The 22,481-nt window shown below is 36.7% G+C and overlaps 1 protein-coding gene across 1 annotated transcript in view; it reads right to left on the bottom strand.

Annotated features, from left to right (window-relative positions):
* Window positions 1–22,481, bottom strand: part of UTRN (utrophin) — a 233,802-nt gene that overhangs the window by 13,095 nt on the left and 198,226 nt on the right. Inside the window, exons 48-54 of the mRNA XM_014533928.1 lie at window positions 20,401–20,536; window positions 18,944–19,093; window positions 17,266–17,341; window positions 15,102–15,316; window positions 12,942–13,059; window positions 9,250–9,455; window positions 7,505–7,659 (exon numbers count right to left, since the gene is read on the bottom strand). Of these exons, the coding sequence (XP_014389414.1) occupies window positions 7,505–7,659; window positions 9,250–9,455; window positions 12,942–13,059; window positions 15,102–15,316; window positions 17,266–17,341; window positions 18,944–19,093; window positions 20,401–20,536 (1,056 nt within the window). The remainder of the gene's footprint in view (window positions 1–7,504; window positions 7,660–9,249; window positions 9,456–12,941; window positions 13,060–15,101; window positions 15,317–17,265; window positions 17,342–18,943; window positions 19,094–20,400; window positions 20,537–22,481) is intronic.

Genomic DNA, 22,481 nt, shown 5'->3' with positions numbered 1-22,481 from the left:
TATATGTATCTTTTTTAGAGCAGAAAAAAATGGCAGCATCAGTAGTATGAGTGGCATGTAGAAAACTTACACTGAAACAATATTTAAGCTTTTCAATGGGTACCTTCACAAGGTAATTTTGTTCTTTGGTAAATAAAGTAGGATTTAGCTGGGAAATATATTAAAACACCCCGTGGGGAAATGCAGTAGATTTAATGAAGAATTAGTCACTGCAGATATCTCTCTGTTACATAGAGATTGGGATATCATCAATCACTTTAAAAATTCACCCCGTGGGATATAAGAAGACTGCTGTAAGCTGCTAATACCACACGCTCAGGAAGCTCAAGAGAGAGCCCCAACCCCCTTGCCCATCCCATGATGCCTGCCCATGACTTTATATAACCCAAAGGAGCAGTTTTCTCTTCGGCTGCCATTGACAGCAAGTAAATATTTAAGACCACAGAGAGCTATCTTCGTGAGAGGATTCATCCCACCACATCCTATTTCCTTTTTAGCTAAGTCACTGCCCGACATTCGGCCTTTATTAGCCCACCAACATTAGACTGTAATTCGAATGCTACTCTGCACCTTTCCCAGTTTGCCAAAATCTACCCTCAAAACCCTTCTGTTATGCCCAGAACTCCATTCCCTGTTGGGAAGACTCCACAGATCAATCCCTCTACCTTATCTTAAGGAAAATTGGTTTCCCTAGGGCTATCAATTCCCCTGAAAGCTTTCAATGAAGATTTTTTCTTGTTTCTCTCACACTCTATATTCCTCAGGGCGAGGAGTGGGACTAAGGGTCCTCCCCTTTGCTTTCCATTGCTAATTCCAGCCATTGTTTTCTCTTCCAGGCAAAAGTCTACTCTTTCAAAGCATAAGACTTTTATCCATTATGGTCAAATCCTCACCTCTAGGTCTGTGGTCACTGCATATGGTTATAAAGGTTGCTCACTGTCTCAACAGGTAAATGGTGTCTGAAATCCAACTTAAGGTCTTCTGAGCAAGCCACAGGCTCTGGTGAGGGACTGCATCACCAGGGAAAAGGACATTAGAGACGTCATTATGGACTAGAGGCAATCCTGGTCTCTACTTCCTTAAAACACCCTCCTCTGCTCTGTCCCCTATCTTTCATCTACATTCTTTCTACTTGTCTCTGAGTAGATGAACATTGCTGAAGAACACTACAAAGGTCGATCTTCACTATGCATGTATTATTATAAACCACAAGTAGGCACCGGCACTGTCCAGCAATAATGTAAAGACCCCTGGGAAGCTCTCTGTCCCACACACCAGAATTCTGACTTTATATCTGATCTTCTTTCTTCGGATATGAAATCTGAAGTCTCACTGACAGCATGCCTCACAGATCATAAAGAAAGCAGAAGCACTACACAGAGAACCTTTCATCTTCCTATCACTAAGGCTCCCAATCCACATTTTCTACTCTTCCCCTCATTGTCCTTCCTGTCCTAATGGAAAACACATCCCAGCTCTTACCAAACCAAATTGTCCAGATTTCGCCTTCTAGTCTACTCTAGGACTTTCTTTTCTCTTACTTTGTTCTCAGTCTTGAATCATCAGTCTTTCCTCTACTGGATCATTCCCATGAGCACAAAACCATGCTCTACCATGTCCCATTCTAAAGAAAAATCAATGACCACACTGAAAAACAACAAGCCCTCCAGGTAGTACCCACTCTCTCTGTCCCTCTTCACAACAAGCATTTCTAATGTTCTTTCCACAACTTGGTTCTACTTCCTCACCTTCACCTCATTCTCAGAAATGATCATTTTAAGTATAGAGAAATCTCATCTTAGCTGTGCTAAGTAACTTTAAACATGTCACTGAAACTTCTCCGAGCCTTATAGCATCCAATTAGACCATGCATTCTTAATGGAGGCAGTAAGTAATTCTTTAGAAGGGTAAGGTGGAGGACGGGAATGGGAAAAAATTGACTCTTTCTATGTATAACGCACAGCTATAAAGTACAGAAACAGACATACAGTATACCCATAGTATTAAAATTTCATGAAGGAAGGTACCTAAAAAAGGCTTCTTAGGGGGTTAATATGTTTTTAAAGGTTGAGAAATACTGGTTTAAATGAACCATAAGTTTATGAACAACTCTTAAAGTTCCTTACTTCTATCTTCACAACAACAATGCCAAGAATTCAAAAAATGCTTACGATAAGTTCACATACTTTGTTTAAGAAGGCAAGGACAGATTTGTACATTTTAGAAAGATCTCCAAATAAAACAGTTAAAAACTGTAAATGCCACTGTATTTAAAAGAGAAAATCCTCTCAATACATAGAAACCCCAGCTGTCACCCGTGAAGGGACCCTGTGAGCCACAGTTTTGTTGGATTTTCCCTGTTTTATAGATAACAGTTTCCCCAAATCATGTGGTATTTTGTTACAGCAGCCTGAACGAACTAAGACACTAACCAAGAAAGTTACATATTCTCATAGTTTCATCTAGTAAGAAATATTTAGAGTATCTATACTGCATTCTATAAATCAGATAATCAACTAGTTTATAATTAACATACATAGAAACTGTTCAAAATGACTATAGACAAATGACTGACAGTGACTCAACCTTCTGCTATTCTCACCAGTATCACAAAACAGACTAAGGGCAGTATGTTTCTAAGGAAGACATCAAAAGATAGAGCACATGCCCAACTGGTGTAGCTCAGTGGGTGAGCGTCGACCCATGAACCAGGAGGTCACCAGTTCAATTCCCAATCAGGGCACATGCTTGGGTTGCAGTCTCAATCCCAAGTAGGGGCATGCGGGAGGCAGCCAATCAATGTTTCTGTCTTTCTATCCCTCCCCTTCCTCTCTCTCTCTAAAATCAATAAAAACATGTTTTTAAAAAACATTTAAAAAGACAGAGCACATGATGATAATCTGGCTAATCTTCTGTTGAGCATATATCATGTACAAGAAATGTTTACATATAATTTTTGTCCTCATAATAATCATACACTTAGATATGATCTCCACTTAAGAACCAAAGAAAGTGTCTCAGTCATTTAAAATAATGTGCTCAAGGGTGGTAAGTCACACAGATGGGAAATGAATTTAATCAAGAATGGCCAGTACCATAGTGAGTGAGTTTACCTTCCGTTCTGCCTGTACAAACCGAGGATTGTCTTAAAGAGGCAAGGCAAAATATGGCTTCTGGAGGATAAGGGCAAAGAGAAAAATGCATAGCAATTAATTATCTATAAGATAATCTTTAAAACATAAAGTTATATTACCTCATTTCCTTTACAATATTTCACCACCAATCACTACATGTGTGTATATGTATATATGAAAGTATGTGTGTGTATATATACACATATGCCTATAGTACAGGGGTGGGCAAACTTTTTGACTCGAGGGCCACAATGGGTTCTTAAACTGGACTGGAGGGCCGGAACAAAAGCATGGATGGAGTGTTTGTGTGAACTAATATAAATTCAAAGTAAACATCATTACATAAAAGGGTACAGTCTTTTTTTTTTAGTTTTATTCATTTTCAAACCGCTGGCCGTAGTTTGCCCACGGCTGCTATAGTACTACAATTGTGTGCGCACGTGTACACACACACACACACACACACACACACACACACACACAGGCACTCCAGGGTTAAAATAACTTTTCAGACCCAAATCAGGCACCTACACTCCAAAAGTTACTATGAAGATATTTTATCTATTGTTAACTCAGTACTAAAAAAAAAATTGTTAATTGGCATTAAGAGATGTAAAAGAAAAAATATCACAGGTGAAGAGTAGCGGCCAAGATACATCAATTAGTTTAAAATGTTAGAGACAGACCTATTGTATATAGAATCCAAAATATCGGGAGCTAGTTGTGTTTCAGAATTTAAACTTTTTTGTACATTAGAAATCTATTATGAATGTATCTATATGACTTATTACCTCTAAGTAGGATGTGAAGCGGCAAACACATTAATATGTCTGCACTTAGGAACAAGGCTATTCACACCAAGAAGGATAAATAAAGACTATAATAAATGGTTTCATGTCAAGCCAAAGCTTTCTGATATCTCAGCATATTGGATTTTGGCACTGCAGATAAGGGACTATGGACCTGCAACTGTGAGTGGCCAAGTTACGTAAGCCAATTGCAATTCACAGAAAACATTTCCTTTGAAAGCTGATATTAAACTTCACAGATTATCCCACAATAACAATATTCCATTGGCAAGTATAATAACCTTCACCCCTCCAGCACTTGGCTGCCAATGGTATATGTTCAGGATTGAGCTGGAATCTAATGAACAAAATATACTGACCAACAAAATAGGTCCAGAGGCATGGAAGCATGGAACAAACTGACATATCTCAGAGGGGTGGGCAAGGTATGGGAAGAAATTAGCCAAAGAACTTAAATACGTATGTGTATACACAGCCCATGGACATAGGCAATAGTGTGGTGAAGGCTTGGGGGGTGGTAGGAGTTGGGTGGAGGCGGGCAAAGGAGGGGAAAACAGGGGACATCTGTGATACTGTCAACAATAAAATATATTTTTATATTTATAAAACAAACAACAAAAGAATACAGCTGGGAGGCAGGAGGTGAGTCATGGTGCAAGGCCTCCCAGCAGCCATTACAATGGTCACATGCTAGGGAGTGTTACATTATTCATAGCAGAAGCCCCATATCTTTCATCATATCTGGCTTCTAAACTCAACACAGGTAAGAACCAGTAAGTGGAATCACAGACAGATCCAAGAGGTGAGTACACGGAGCAGTCACCAGCAATAGCTGGCATTCTGACAGCAAAGAAGAAAGGTAAAGAAGGTAAGAGCCTTGCTACCTAGACAAAAAGTCTTGGATTCCAATCTCAGCTCTGCCATATGAGCTGGGTGACCTTGGGCATTCCTTAACTTCTCTCTGCTCCAGTTCCATCAGCGACATAGTGTTGAGGAAAACGCTGCCTGTCTCCTGTGGCTGTTGTGAGGATTAAATGAAATAATGCCTGTGAAGAGTTTAGCACAGTGCCTGACAATGAGACGATACTCAATACAATTTACACAGTAAAAATAAAGCACAAAACTCACAAAGCATAGCAGCCTGAATAAAATTACTACCAATTCTTCAGAACTCTAAAGTGATCATAATTTCGTATAGAGAAATTTCATCTTAGCTATGCTACGAAACCTTAAACATGCCATTGAAACTTCTCAGAGCCTTGTAGCACCCGATTAGACCATGCATTCTTAAGGGAGGCGGTAAGGTGGAGGACAGCAGTGTGGGGAAGAAATGACTCTTTTTATGTATAAAGCATAACTATAAAGTACAAAAACAGACACACAGTATAACCATGGTATTAAAATTTCATGAGGGAAGATACCTTAAAAGGCTTCTTAGGGGGTTAATAATAATTTTTAAAAGGTTGAGAAATACTGGTTTAAATGAACCGTAAGTTTACATGCAGCTCTTAACCGTCCTTAATCCTATCTTTACAACAACAATGCCAAGAATTCAAAAAATGTTTACTATAGTTTACACACTTTGTATAAGAAGGTTAGGACAGATTTGCATATTTTAGAAAGCTCTCCGATTAAAACAGTTAAAAATTTTAAATGTCACTGTATTTAAAAGAGAAAATCCTCTCAAATCAAAGAAACCCCAGCTGTCACTCATGAAGGGACCCTGTGAGCCACAGTTGTGTTGGATTTTCCCTACTTTATAGATGACAGTTTACCCAAATCATGTCTAGATATGAATATACTTAGTTTTTTTCCCCTCAAAATGGGGAAAGAAACTAGAATAAGGACAACTATTTGTAACCACCATGAAGCTGGAACACTGTGGCTGTCTTCGCTATGATAAATGAAAGATCACCTTGGAATATAATTCATTTTTAATTGTCTCTTCCATCTAATCTAACTACTGCTGGAGTCTGTCATAAAATATTTACAAAGTAAAAGCAAAAATAAAGAATTGGGGGTGCTAAATAAAGCAGGCCACACATTTCTACGTGATCAAGTTTTGGGGCATTTTTTACAACAAAAACAAAGTCACAACTTATATGTGAATTTTGGGAAACAGATAAAGTATGATTAAGGACTCTCTTAGTGTTACAGCTATCTTTTTAAAACAAACATGATTGACATACAACCTTGTATTAGTTTTAGGTATACAACATAATGATTTGATTTACGTATATATTATAGTGTGATTAGCATCGATCACCACAGTTACAATTTTTCTTGTGATGAGAACTTTTAAGATCTACCCTTTGACAGCAACTTTCAAATATACAATACAGTATTGTTAACTATAGTCACCATGATGCACATTACATTTGTTTTATAACTGTAAGTTTGTATCTTAAATCTGTTTTTAATTCACCTTCTTCCCAGCCTTGGATTCGAATCCTTTCTACACCCAAATACCTTGTTACAACAAAAGAAAACAGTTGTATAAAATGCTAGAAAGATCAATATTATAGCTATTTTCTGCTTTAACCACTTATGAAGTTTTGTATTTGCAACCCCAGTCTTATTTCCTCCAGAATCCTAGCTTTTTCATGCTCATATACCACCCTCATAATTCTGAGTTTTCCAAAACTCCATTTTAGAAATTATAACTAAAAATGGCATTCTAAAATTGTATAAAACATCTTCATGTCAAACTGTTATTAAATACTTGACCATACTTTATTACCAGTAATACATATCAAAAAGTGTTCTAATATTATCAATTTTATTCACAGAAAAACAAATGTGTTATGATATCTTTGATAGCTTTCAGGCAGCTGCATTTGCATATGTAAAGATGTGTGTGAAACCAAATTCCCTTAGGCAAGGTGCTCCCTGCAGAATGCTGAAGGTAAACACATCTTGACTGATGGTGAATATAAATATGCCATCTTAAACAGATGCTAACCACTGTTTACAGGTCCTCAAATCCTAGGTCTTCAAGTGACAGAAAAATCTCTCTTATTAGCCCACATGCTATTATAGACTGTTCCAAACATACTGACTAGACAGAGTAATAAAAAGAAAATATATGTATTAGTTAAGCCCTGAATACACACAGAATAGTTCAGGAGTCTAGAGTTGGATCCATGTGTTCTCAGCCTCAACTGAGGCATTCCGGCCAAACAGCCCACTATTTTAATGACCATTAGGATTACTATCACCCTAATGCGCTGTGCATACCTGAGTGTTCCTTAGCATCACGGTGCTACAAGATTTACTCTAGGTAACACCAAGGAGCCCCCCCTCAAAAAAAATCAGAACACATAAATAATCACTGGCAAGGTTTAGACTTATTTAAGGAAAATCTCCATGTAGTAAGTCAAGTAGATATTGTATAAATATACATTCTGTATGATAACACTCAGAATAGCATAAAAAAATTTTTAATCACAATAAAATGTACTTCTAGTAGTCACACATTTTGGCATTTTTCCATGAGAAAGCCAAAGCCATCAAATTCTCAACCTGACAAGACACCGTTACCTGCCAGGGCTCAGCGTTTACCTTTGTTTGAGATTGATCCACGATGCTTTCAGATACTCGGTGGTTTCCTTCACATTCCTCGTGTCATCGCTACCATATTTCCCCAGCAGCTTCTGCAGGATGTTATCGAACGCCATCACGATCCCGTCGCCAGGACCCAGTTCTTGAAGCAGTATCTAAGGTGCAATTTCAGGCGCCATTGTTAGACTTGGTCACTCAGTAACCAGTATTGCCAAAACATTGGTCCTCCCAGTAGGTTTTAACATGTTTTAGACACAGATATCAAAAGGAGAAAACAAATTATTGGACAAACTCTTGCATGTAAGTTTAAACCAAAATAATTACAGATGTGAAAAGAAAAATGACTAAGAAAGTGATCAGGTACATAGCAGATGACATTAAACAAATGATTATCTCTTCCTCTTTTAGATATTTTATTTCCTAAAAACAATGTCTTTTTTCATTCCTTCTGCTATACATGTGATCCTTACAGGAACATGCACTGATTAGGAATGAATTGACTATAGAGTTCCCTTATATGTACTTAGAGCAATGGAAAGGGCCAACAATACGGAAGTCTTCTATCTCCTGCCCCTCGATCACTGTGTATGTTTACAGGTAACTGCTTGAATGGATCAAGCAGCCATGCAAGGTTCACTGGGAGTTGCTTGAATAGCTACACCGAGGCTATGTCCATTGGCATATCAATTCCTTAACATACTTTTTCAGTCTCTGAGAGTCCCTGGATCAAGATACTCCTCATGAAATCTAAAGGACAAATGAAAGTTCCTATAGTTTTTTGTAGCTATTGACAGAAAAGTCAACCCTAAAGTTTCAGAAGGAAATGACCATACTGCTAATTATAAAAGGATATTCTACATATGATGATTGAAGCATTGATACCACTTTGAATTGTATTCCTTTAGTGAAGTTTCAGGGGCTATGCTGATATTACTTTTGATTCATTTGGTGAAAACAATTAGCAGATATCATAAACACAAGGAATGATCCAGGAAATCAGGACACCTGGCCACTTGTTTTTTATATTGTAACCACAGAAAGTCCATACATATGAAGACTGAAAATATACTTTCATGATTTAGATTTAGATTCCTACATATCCATTATTATATTCTTCACAAATGTACACTTTTATCTTAGGCTATCTGAAGGGCAAATAAATGTTACACTAAAATATAAACTGACAACCATAACCTCTAATTCAAGAGTATTTTCTATGATTGCAGAGAAAATTTAAATAGTGCCATACATGTTCAATATCATCAACTCTATTAGCCAAACTGATCACAGAAGGTACCTGCTCTGATGACATTGATAAATCAGTTTGTTATAAAGGTATTAAAAGAAACTAAACTTACTTATTACCTGATTTGTTCCCTACAGTAGCCCTCAAATGAAAGTCTCAAGAAATTTCCTAAATAGAAATAACCTTCAGGGTAGACATGAAGGGAACAAAAGAAGGTTCTTGGGGTCCTGAAAATGTTCCTTTCTAGTGGCCGGTTTGTGGGTGTGTTCCATTTGCAAGGAGTCAGTGAGCTGTAAATCTAAGATATATGTACATTTCCATTTGTTATGCCTCCAGGAATTTTTCAGAATCCTTCCTGGTCAAATGCTTTATATTAATTTCAATGTGTATTCTAAGAACTTGGGGAAACATCATGACAAGAATCCTTAAAATTACAGAACCAAAAAAAACCACACAACCAACAAATCAATATCGCCAAAAGATATCTAATGGGTCTTACTTGATTATCAGAAATTTGTTTGATAAGTGGATCCCTTCGGGCTTGTTGAAGAATATAGAGTCGAGCCTCATATTTTCTCATAAGTTCTTCAGTCTCTTCTCTGTGATCATCCCACTGCAGGCTGTCAATCACCATGTCCTCCAGCTGCTGCTGCCGCAACTCTACACCATGCTGAGTGCTATCCCACTGGTTCCTGACCTTCTCCACTACAGGAAACATTACAAAAAAGAATTCCTGAAAGTGACTCTCAGGAAAGGGGAAAAGTATCTGATACCAAATTTATTACAGATGAAGCTATCAATAGAAAAGAGAAAAGAGGCAAGTCGACACACATTTTAAAGAAATGTCAGTCTGTCATACTATACAATTGATATATTTCGGAAACCATTTTTGAGGAAAAATTCTTATATTAAACTCTATTAAATTTTATTTTTTTACTGTTCCAACTGCTGGCCTCACTTTTATTTCTTTTCTTTTTTTGATATATGAGCAGTTTTTTATATATTTTAATTTATCTTTATTGTTGAGAGTATTAAAGATGTCCCCCATTTTCCCCCCATGACCCCTCTCCACCAGACTCCTGCCCCATCCTAGGCCTCACCACACTATTGCCTGTGGCCATGGGTTATGCATATATTCATACAAGTTCTTTGGTTAATATATATTTTAAATGCACTAAAATACCTCACAATAAAAAAATATCTACTACTGTGAACTGATAAAGCAAAAAATTCTAAGAAAAATAATTTTCTATCTTGTTTTATATTTACAGGACCTGGTTTAGAAAGGTATTAATAGCACTTTGTGACAGAACTTTAAGACAGAGACATAGTCACTTGTCATCCTCAAAGGAGATGCTCTAAGGTAATCTTGATTTGAAAAGAAAACTCCTTAAGAATACTTTCACATTTGTTTCACTGTAGCATTAAACCTCTCTAAAAGGAAGTACTTTTCTATGTTGAAGTTCAAGAGAAACACTAAAAGTAAAGTAAATTCAAGTTCTGTGTACCCAGCAGCCCTTTATCATAAAAAAAACAACAACAACAAACAACAGCCCACAAATATTGGCTCTTGTCTGCTCTTTTTTATTGTTTCTTTCTCTTTCTCTTCCTTTCATTCTCAGTCTCTTTCTCTCCTTCCCTCCCTTCTTTCCTCTTCTCATTTTTAAGATGAAGTTAAGAAAGATCTAAGGAGCCCTGACCGGTTTGGCTCAGTGGATAGAGCATCAGCCTGCGGACTCAAGGGTCCCAGGTTCAATTCCGGTCAAGGGCATGTACCTTGGTTGCAGGCACATCCCCAGTGGGGAGTGTGCAGGAGGCAGCTGATCGATGTTTCTCTCTCATCGATGTTTCTCACTCTCTATCCCTCTCGCTTCCTCTCTGTAAATCAATAAAAATATATTTTGGGGAAAAAAAGAAAGATCTAAGGAAACAAACTTCTGATTAATGATTTCAAGGGCAGTTCATGATCTTAAACTGAAGTACCAGCAAGCAATAGCTTTCAATGCCTTCAACAACCCATTGATAATAGGTAGAAAGTTAAAAACAAACTTCTAGAAGTTATTTTGAATGTCAGACAGACTGAAGGGCTATAATTAAGTACCAGGCCAAGAAGAACTTAATTACAATATAACATTTCTTCTGGTAAAATTCTTGGGATAATACAGGCTATAATAAACCATTAAAGCTATCAATCCAATATTGTTCAGAAACCTGCAAATTACACTTACATGTATTAATTCTAAAAAATTGTGTCAATAAGATGATTTGTTTTATACTGTCTGAATAAAAGCTTAAATAAATTTCTTAAGATTGTAACTTAAGGAGAAGACAAATCTATCATAATGTTCTACTTGTCAGTTAAAGAATTACATATAATAGTTTTGACCAATTCTACTACAAACAGAATCCTGAAATATTGAACAAATAAAACTAAAGACATCAAGCGACTGCAAATATCACCAGTTTATCATAAAAATAAGCAAATGATCCTATTATTTGTGAATAAGAACAAAAAGCAGGTTACTTTTGGTAGTAGAAGCTGAGGATGGCTTCTCATATAATAAATAGTGATAAAGACTATGCAGTCTCTACATAAGAAAATGGAGAGAAAACAGAGAGAGAAAGAGTTGAATTGGAAAGGGAAGATATTTGGGAGAAGGAAAGAAACTTTGGATAAATACAGAGGTGGTGGGGAAAAGGAAAAAAAAATAAACATAAGATGGTGGAAAAGGCAAAATGGAGATGGATTTGCAAAGAGTTTGGTGTCATTAAACCAGAGGAGCTCCCCTGCCAGCGATGGGAAATGGGGTCCCTCCAGATCTTCATAGGCATAGCAATCCATCAATTCAGAAAAGGAAGGAAAAATGGCTGAATCAGTAAAAATAAAGCAACACTTTGAGACAGTAAAAGCTCTTTGCTAACTCATCTCTTGCAACAACCGTGCTGCCACACATTTATTTTGAAATCAAAGCGCCTTTTTTATAGGAGAAATAGTCGAATTTCTCCCCTCGAGAAATAGTAAACAAGGTGATAAAATACATTCCAGTTTATATTCTGTCACAAATTAAGTCCATCACTTGTATGGAGCACAGTGGGAGGCCCCAGAAACGTGACTATTCACAATCTGTGGAGGAGAGAAATTTCAGTAACTGTGAGATTCACAATGAAGTTATGGGGGCAAAGATCTAAAGATAGGAACTAAAGATAGAAAACACCAGGGACCAGAACAGGGTGGGAAAGACTTTATAGAGGGGGTGACATTTTATTAGCGGAGTAGAATTTCACCTGGGGAGAAAAGACTGAGGGAAAAAAATATGCGAATAAAGGTAAGGAGAATAACTGTCCAGAGGTTTTAAAGAACATATACAGTACAAAACAGCTACAGATGGGGCCAAGGGTTGTAGTGGAAGAGGGTGACAAAAGCAGACTATGACTGTCCCTAAAGTATGTTTTGATTTCAAAATAAATGTGGCAACAAGGTTTATTATAACAGGTGAGTTAGCAGAGCACTTTTAGTGTCTCACCAAGTGGGGTTATTTTTCCTGAATTCGCCATTTTACTTCTTTCTCCCTCCTTTTATTATTAGGTTGTTTTTGTCTTCCCATTCTTGAGAATTTACACTTGTTTGATATGACATACAGATGCTTTTAAGCCAGATATTAAATTTGAAACAAAAATCGTGGCTGTGGTTGTTTTGTTTGCTTATTTTTTTATTTTGCTTTTTTTGTCTTTAGCTAAGGTGTTCCAAAATTACTGCCAGCTACAGAGGTACAGAGTAGTGCTCAATAAAATATTTTTAGACTGAATTTTGAAAACATGAGTTAAAAGACATGCTAAGATTTAGTTTTAGTGAATGAATTACAATGAAAGAATGGGTTCGCATTCCTGTGGGTTTCTCTAATTTTTGTTTTCTTGGTTCCTCAAAGGAATATTAACTTAACAGCAAATAATCCAATGAATCAGTAACTACGTAAACATAATAATATTAATACTTTGAGGAATTCAAAAGGGAATTCTGACTGTTCACAAATGATAAAAAAAACACAAGGGAAAACTGTATTTATTAATAGATAAAGAGTATCAAATATCAAATAATATTAATTTCTCATTGAATAATCTTTGAAAAGGTGTATATGTGTGTAATCATTTTCAGTGAAAGTAGATGATGACATATAATTTTTTTGGACTTACATTTTTCTGTTATTGCTGTTCTCACATCTAAACTGGAAGCTTTATTTTTCAAATTTTGAGCCAGTGTAAAAACATAATCAAGCTGAGGATGGCGCTGTTCCAAGTCCGCCTTTGTGATCTGTTTAAAAAGAAATGATTTTTAAGATAGGCTAATAGTCTATTCGCCAAGAACACGAAGGAGCAAAACTGGTGTACTGACATCAAAGTTATTTGTCTCCTATACAGGACAGTGAGGCATCTGAGATGTGGCACAGTAAGTCCTAGGTTCAAATCTCAGCTCTGCCATTTACCATCTAGGTAACCAGGCACTTCATCTCTCTGTTTTTGTTTTCACAAAAAGAAATAAAATACTGACAGCTCAGCTATATCAGGTCTGAGGAGATTAAATGTAAGAAGTCCCTTTAAAAACTAAAAACTGTTCTGAAAACATTAGCAGTGATTTCTGCAGATGATACCTTGCATATCAGGCCTACATCAGGTATGAACACAAACTAATGTCACCTACAGGGATGTCAGTGAGGTATTAGAAAAATGCTATTTGGAGTAATTGTAAATTAAATAATTTTAGAAACAAAAAACTGTTGCTCTACAGTTATCTCTTAGTACTGATAACGATGGGAGAAAAGTTAATGTAAGAAAATGGTGTGTTTTAAATATAGAACTAATAGCCATAAAGACTATTTCCAATAGGTACAAATGGTATGGCAAAGATTCTCTCCCAGCTCTTCTTCTTAGGAATTCGCTAATTTTGCAGACTCCAATTACTCCTACAGTGTCAAATGTTATTCCTAAATGGATTATTCACAACTTCCAATCCTGAGTCCAGAGAGACATTTCAATGAATGCTGATCATTTCTTTCTAAATGGCCTAAGAACCTCTCAATACAACATACTCAAAACTGAATCAATCAAACCCTCATCTACATTTCACTTCTGCTATTCTGAATCTCTGCTAATTGCGACAGCATGGTCTTAGCAGCCCAGAAAGGCTCTTTTTTTTTTTTTTTTTTTTGTATTAAACATCTCTTGCACTATTCCCATTCTTCCTGCTAAAATAGATCATTGTTATCATCAGTCTCCAGCCACAATTTTAAAAAAGAAAAGGAATAAAAACACGTGCCCATTGCTTACAGATGAAAAGGGTTCTGCGTGGCCTGCAAGCTCCGTCAGAGTGAACTCGAGCTGCCCTTGCTATCTCACTTCCCACTGCATTTCTTCGCTGCACAAATGTTGACCCCATGTCCCTCACCCTCCATGCTCCCCCGCCTCATGTCTTTGTTCCCTCTGCTCCCCAGACCAGAAATGCCATTTACTTGTCTCTAGATGAGAAAATCCCACATGGTCTGACTTCCGTCACTGTGGAGTAACTCTCTTCTTCACCCGGGCTCCCCTATCAGGTCACATGTACCTGCCTGTGCCTGTTATTACACGCTGCTCTGCATAGAGACTGTTCACTTGTACACATTCAGTGCCTCCATCAGAGTCAGGGCATATTTGTAATCTGGGATAAATTTGGTAACTATTTCAATAGATAGTTAAGGAAGTAAACATGTAAATTACTTACAAAAGTGTCCAACACACATTAAGTACTTAATAACAGTTAGCAATCACTGTTATTTAATGGTTCATTCCCAATTTGTATTTAGTATATTCTTTTCCGTATCTCTATACAGCACACAAGCCCAGAACCTAGCACACACTGAATATGGAAAAAGAACTTTACAAATTGGCGTGACATGGTATGTTTGTGTATATATATAAAATTATGGTCAGGCATTCTCACTGCTAATGTCAGCAATTAAACAAATAAAGCATAAGTTGAAAAGGCACTTCAGGAAATTATACTACATCACACTAGACATTAACTGTAACGCTAGTTTATATTTGTACTGATGGGACTAGATTTACAATCTCCGTTTCAGATGTTAAAATATACACTGAGTCTACAACTCAAGTTGGTAAAGGTGATCTTACCAAAACAGCATAAATGCAAGAAAATCTAGACTCTTCAGAGGTAGCCTGGGATGGCTGTTTGGCAGATAAAGAAGTTTTTAAAGCTCACTCTCCCAGAGTTCAGGACAAACAAAAGGGAGCCAAACAGATTGTGTCTACCCGTGTGGTGAGGTGTTGCCATGACAAGCCTGTACCCTGTGCACCTACTTTCATTCTGGAAACCGTCTTATTGATCTCTTCCACATCCCCGACAGTGACAATGTTGGACTTCAGCATCTGGTCGATCAATACCAGCCAGTCGGCTAGTTCTGTTATCGTTTTATCCAGATCAGCAGGGAGTGAAATTTCTGAAGTACGAGGAGACTGAGCAGAAGGTTCTGATGCAGAGGATACTAGCACCACCTTTAGGGCACCAGGATGAGCTGAAATAAAAAATGTAGCAAAGTACTACCGAATCAATAGGATGTTCTGACTGTGGTGGGGCAATGGTGACAAGCATCTGTGTGCTTATGTAAAATTTAGATTAGGTTTAAAAATGGTGAGAGTTTCTATTTCTTTATATGGAAGTGGCCATGGTATTTCCGGCAGTATCTATGTCTTGGTGGTGGTAAAGCCAATTAAACACCCAGTTACACAATATTCTAGGGCAGCAATAACTCAGAAGTAACTAACACTGACACCAAGAGAAGATAAAGTGAAAAATACACCAACTGTGAGAAAATTAGCACTGATATTTTATTTTGTCAAGAGGTTTGCCTTAATTATAGAGCCAATTTATTCATAGTTTTCTGTTGTTCAGAGGGCTTGCAAGGCACTTAACTTTACAACATGAGCATTAGCAATTCTTCATCCACATCATTGTGAATAGCTAAGAATATAAATGTATTCACTACCAGTTACTTAACTCTACAGCTGGATATTTAGATGGCTCCTTACATTTCACTTTAAAAAAGAACTCGCAAGGAATTTCTTTTTTGTGTAGAGTATTTTGCGTATTTCTGATGAACACTTTGGTATTGATTTGCTAAAGTAGAATGACTGGATCAGAAAATATGAAAAAATTAATGTATTTAATATTCATTAGCAAATTTGTCCTTAAAAGTTGAAAACTGAGACTTGCAACAGCGACGTGTGGACTCCGCATGAAGGATCCACACCAGCGATACTGTTTCAATGGATGAACAGACAGTGTGCTCACTTACTGGTTTTTTATTATCAGTGAGAGCAAACATTTTTTGTTTGTTAACCAAATATAGTATAATTTATAACTGTGGTCTTTATCTGCTTCCTTTTCAATTTGCAAGAACTCATTTTTATAGGAAAGATGAATCTTGCCATATTGCTGAAAACACTGTTTCTACTTTAGGATTTTTAATGTGTGTTTTCTTTTTAACATATAGATGTTATCAAATTTGGGTGATCAGATCCATAAATCTATCCTGGGAGATTGTTTTCCAGAACTTTCAGTTAGAGATTCTTGTCTTCTTCAAAACTTGGATACATATTTTTCTCTCTTGGTTGTTTGTGTTTGTCTTTTGTTTTTAATGATGGAAGGTTGGTTGTTTTTCTTTAGTTTTATACAAGGTAGCTGAATTATTAGACCCATCTGGAGCCCACTTTAGCATACGGTATATTAGATAAGGCTTAAATAATCTTCTAAAACATATAGTCAATCCATAAATTCAGCACAATTTAAATTAAAAGCCCCAACATGTTTGCATATATCTTGACAAAATCATATATTGAAATTTCCTATTCTAAAATTAATACAGTAAAGGGTCAAGAACAGTCAAGAGAGAGAGCAGGGCACGGTGTAATAGCTATGGTGCCATAACCTGCACTCTGATCGGGGCAAGGAGAGAAGGAAATAGTGAGAAAACTTTTTCCTCCACACCTAAGTGATCATCAGCATCTATCAGTAAATAGCCTCCCTGGGATGGAGAACTCTTCTAAAACCCCATCTCCCGCCTGGTTCCAGGATACCTAATCCTTTGTTCTCAGTCATGATCTGCATGCAGTTACACCCCACCCAGGGCATGTTGCATAATGGCTATAGCTGACTTTCTGAAAAACCGCATGTCCTCAGTTTCCCCACCTTGTCTCTTCCCTTCCCTTCCCAGGCTCTCTTGGGGACCAGGTCCCACTCTGGTCCCAGGAAAGGCAAAAATTTTATCTCTCATGCGTGCCTTGCAGTCAAGTATGTGTTGGGTTTAAAGAAGATGTTCCTTTCAAATAACTGAAAATAGAATAACAAATCACAACTGCGTTGTGTTTTCCAGTTTAAAGTTTTCTCTAATTCATATATGATGCTCACAGTCATAATATTTTGCTATTTTTATAAAAAATGGTTAAGGAATAAACTGTATCTTACCAGCAGTTCTTGACTGAGAAACAGAACAGGGCTCCGGGACGCATTCCTTCAGTGCACTCGGCACGTCTCTGCATACCTATAGCATCCGGCCAAATGGAAAGAGAAGAGTACCATATAAATAAAGATGATTATCTTTCCCAAAAAGAAAGTGTCATTCTACATGATAGCTTTGCTATCCACTGCAGCCTTGCTTAAGCCCCTACTCCACCAACATTACTATCAAGAATGCCATCCAGCCCAGCCATTGTGGCTCAGTGGTTGAGCATCCACCTATGAACCAGATCATGGTTCCGTTCCCAGTCAGGGCACATGCCCTGGTCTCAGGCTCAATCCCCAGTAGGGGGCGTGCAGGAGTCAGCCGATCAATGATTCTCTCTCACCATTGATGCTTCTATCTCTCTCTCCCTCTCCCTTCCTCTCTGAAATCAATAAAAATATATACTTTTTAAAAAAGAATGCCATCCAGTCCTTAGCTGCCCTGGCCCTTTGAAACATTTAATGCTGTCACTTCCCCTCCTTGAACTCTGAATAGTCTGTACTCCTGACTTTCCTCCCACTTCTCTCTGACCTTCTAAGTGTCCTTCACCAGCTCATTCTCCTCTGCCCATCCATCAAATGCTAACATTCTAAAGGGTAGGTTTTTTAGTCTTTCTATCATTGACTCAGGCTTCTCTCCCTGGGTCTTGGTTTCTAATGGTTACATCTACCATAAAGAGTTAAAGATGCCAAGGACTCCCAAAATATATCTTCAGTCTGGCTCCCTCCGGCAACTGGATATTCAGACATGTCCAAATCTGAAGTCATCATGTGTCTCCCTGAAGCCCCCTTGACAAAGCTAATGACTAATTGATCTTTCCAGATCAGTTATCCTGATCTGATCGTAGGTTTTGCTAAGAGGAGTTACTTGACTTCCTGATATCCTAAGGACATCCATCCTAGGATCACTTCATCTCTATAGTTCAGCTATAGTGAGCTTTCAAAAGGTAACGTTCTCCTGCTTAACCACCTTCAATCGCTGCCCACTGCTCTCAAAGTGATGAACTGTTCTCAAGACACAGTTTAAATTCTTTGTGATGCATGGTGCGGCCTCCAGGATCTGATGTTTGCAAGCATCACTCATTCTTCACTTCATACTGAGCGACTTCCAGGACCCAAGTGCATTGTGCTCATTCCCTGTCTCTTCTAGACCATTTCACTTGCTGCTGTTCTCTCTGCAATGCCCTTTCCCCCCTTATTCATCTGTCCAATTCTTATTCATCCTTTACAAATTAGCTTGGAAATTATCTCCTCCAAAAAACCATCCACAGTTACCCCCTAAGGCCAGGTCATATGCCCTACTTTTATATCCCTATGGATCCCTCTTTGTTATAATTGCTTAGCAACTTGTCTCCCCACAATAAACTCTTTGGATTAGAAGGAGTGACATACTCTTTGCTGTATTAAAATGGTGACTGGCATAAAGTGAGAGTCCAGTTAAAACCTATTCAGTGAGTGAATGACTGCATGAATGAATGAAATATCCCAGAATAGTAGTTCCCAAAGTGTGTTTGCTGGAATTCTCTGCACAGTCAGCACTGCTTGTTCTTGGACATTCATAATTCACCTACATACAGTAAAATCGGTGAAGTTCTAGGATAAAGTTACTTAGAAAGGTGCCACAGTAATTTTTAATGCACACCTTATTCCAGGTTGAATTTACAGTTCTTAAGCTTTCTGAAATCTTTTCTCTTTCATGTAAACTCAGACTTTTATCTGAAAGCATTTCCAATTCAGTTCTATTCAGCCATTTGAGTTTCTCAGCTTGTACGTCCATCTCCTGGTTTAAGTCCTAAAGGTGTCAGAAGAGAGGTATGATTAGAAGGTTGTCATACTAGAGAAAGTTCAAGAACTGTATTAGAAACTAACATACTTTGGGTATTTTACAGATGTGAATTTTTAATTTCTTAAGTAGACAATAAACTTTTAAGAAGCTTGAACATGTTAACAAATTGTAATTGGTATGGGAATGACCACCCACCTGCAATGTGTACTTGGGTGCTCCCACCGCCACCCTGTCTTATAATAGAGCCATATCCTCTCATATCTACACTGATAACTTAACATTCTGTTCTTAGATGATGAAAATGATGTCTGTTCCAATGAAAGGCCAAAACAAAATAAAAAGCCAGCAGGAGCCTTGTATGCACCTCTCTCTACCTCATCTCTATCGACCCTATTGTACTGTCCCACCCTTTGCGATGGCCCCCAAATTGTTTACAGAAAGGATGTTCCAAGAAAATGAATGAAATTTGTAGTTAAAACAGGAACAAGTTTGTTAGCTATTTGATGTCACATTTTGAAAAGTAAACTTAATAATTGTTTCCAACATATTTTTTTGTTGTTACTAATGGTTTCCCAAAATGCCTTATCTTACTCCTTTAAACAAAATCTCTTCAAATTAGTGGGCATCCTTTTAGGCATACTTTGATGCATGCCTGTGTGTTCATCCACATACACACCCAATTTCTTCTTTTTTAAAATAAAAATATGAACACAGTATGCTTATGTTCTACAATAAGTCAATTCTTAACACAAAAAAATATAAAATTTATGGCTATTTGAGTATACTTATTTATATATCTTTATGTATTTTATATGTATTATAAATAAACAACTATAAACAATCCTTGTAGGTTGTAGATAAACAGAAAAAAATTTTATTAATACAACCATGACATTGAGTCTAGAGTAACCCGCCATGAGTTACTCAAGTCACTTAGAGTTTTGTTTCTACAAAACTCAACTTTATAGCTAGTAATTAGCAATTATCTTCTAAATCTGAAAGCAAAAACTTTACTTCAAAGCAATAATTTATTCTACAATGATAATGTCTATTTAAGATATCCTAAAAACCTTAGGTCTAATACTGAGACCACAGGACTTATCATTTTTATGAGGGACGCCTTACCTCTGCAAGAACAAAATACAACTGCTCTTTAGAAGAAAAGACAAAGATAGTCCTCTTTAAAGTTCACCACCTATACCACAAAGTACAAAGTTTCTTACTCCTTTCTTCTTCTAATATTTTATTTTATTTTTAGTGTAATTGTTCATGCATCAAAAAAGTATTGGCAAATGTAGAGACAAGCCACTTACTGTTAATTCTTTCCGGTTTTCTTCCAGCTCAGTGGTGGATCTCTTTTGCACAGCATTCTCGGCTTTTGTTAACCAACAGATAATCTCGTCTAGTCTCTTTCTATATTCCATCACTTGCTTGCTTTCTCCTTTTAGCCTAAAAGAATATATTATTGAAAAATATTGAGAAAAAATATCCAATTAAGCAGAACATCACACATTTACTTTGCATATCTGCACTAAATAAACCGCAAATGAAATAACTCCTGATAATTATTTTAATACATGTTTTAATGTGTCAATAATAATGTATATATTATGCAATACCAAAGATTATTTAACAATGTAAGAAGAATTCTTCCTTCATTAAATTCAAAAACATTGAAATTAAAGACTGTTATTTTCTCTCATCGTGAAAATTATATTGAAATTTTTTAAGCTAGATACCACTGTTCAACATAATGGACTTTTTAAAAACCATGAAAAGTGTCTTGATCTAAAATTATAAGAAAAAGCACATAATTACTCCATAGAGACAGAAAGACTTCATTATATGACATATTATTCACATTAGGTGGCAACTATTATCCCACTTTATTCACAGGAAAGAAAAAATAGATACTGAGAATGGAATTGTTTTACAAGTATTAGAAAATGGAAATTTAGTTGGTTCATTAAAATAAAACTGATATTTAAATATAGCCAAGTCATAAAAAGAGATCTAGAAAATAAAGAAAAGTTTTAAAGGACATAAGGACACAAATAGGCATTATGAATATAAAAAAAGGAACTGCCTTAATTAGATCATTTAAATATAAGAATAACATTTATAAGTATATAAACCATGTGTCAGAAAATGAGAATAAGATTAGAACCCATATGACAAACAAGATTATTTATTTTTAAGAACGGGTTTGAAAGCTATTTAGAGCTTGAGGGTGGTACCATTATTTTTATAGCTGATGATTTAAAAATAGAATGCAATTTTTTAATAAATTATATTGTATCATTTATATTTTTATGGCTATAATTTTGTCTTTTCAACCACAAAAAAAATAATGCTATATATATATATATATTAAAATGCTAAATAAATACTTATATATTTAGTAGAGAATCAGTAATATTTGAAAGAGGATATTTTAATAATTAAAAACTAATGAAAATCACAAGCTTTCAAATTTAAATATCCATTAGGAGAGAATACTGCTTCAAAATTAAAAACAAAAAAATCAAGCAACAGTACTAATTGTAGACTAAAAATACCAAAACAGGTCATTTACCCTCTGTATCAAAGAGTATTTCACTAAAATAACAACTTTAGAAATACCTAAAATACTATTATAGACTTGTATTTCAAAAAAATAAGCTGGCATTTAAATGTTTCATGTTTCATAATCATGACTAATTTAGTATTTTGAAAATATATCTATGAAGGAAAATAGCAAGTTATTTCAATACTGCATATTTGAGTCACAAAATTTTCATCTGCAAACTAGCTAAATATAATCTACATTTTAAATGTTATCCCTATGAATAAAAACAAGCTTTAAATTCATGTTCAAACAGTAGACAACAATTGCTCATTAAGGAATAACACTGTGAGCTGCTGACCTGTGCAATTATTTAACTACCAGCATTCAATACAAAACAGACTGAAGTGTGTGCTTTCTTGATGACTATGATAACAGTACACATCTAAGCTCTTAAAGTGCCAACATGGCTCTAATCCTATATAATAAAGAGATAATATGCAAATTGACCATCACGCCCTTGCACAAGATGGCCACCCCTATGTGGTCACAAGATGGCTGCACCCATGTCATCACAAGATGGCCACCACAAGATGGCCAGCAGGGGAGGGCAGTTGGGGGGGACCAGGCCTGCAGGGGAGGGTAGTTAGGGGCGCCCAGGCCAGCAGGGGAGGGCAGTTGGGGGCGATCGGGCTGGCAGGGGAGCAGTTAGGCGTCAATCAGGCTGGCAGGGGAGTGGTTAGGGGGTGATCAGGCTGGCAGGCAAAAGTAGTTAGGGGCAATCAGGCAGCAGGCAGGCAAGCGGTTGGGAGCCAGCGGTCCCAGATTGTGAGAGGGATGTCCGACTGC

The sequence above is a fragment of the Myotis brandtii genome, unplaced genomic scaffold (genome assembly GCF_000412655.1).
Source record: "Myotis brandtii unplaced genomic scaffold, ASM41265v1 scaffold123, whole genome shotgun sequence".
Classification (NCBI taxonomy): domain Eukaryota; kingdom Metazoa; phylum Chordata; class Mammalia; order Chiroptera; family Vespertilionidae; genus Myotis; species Myotis brandtii.
Note: the sequence above shows the minus strand (reverse complement) of the source record. Positions and strands in the feature narration are given on the sequence as shown.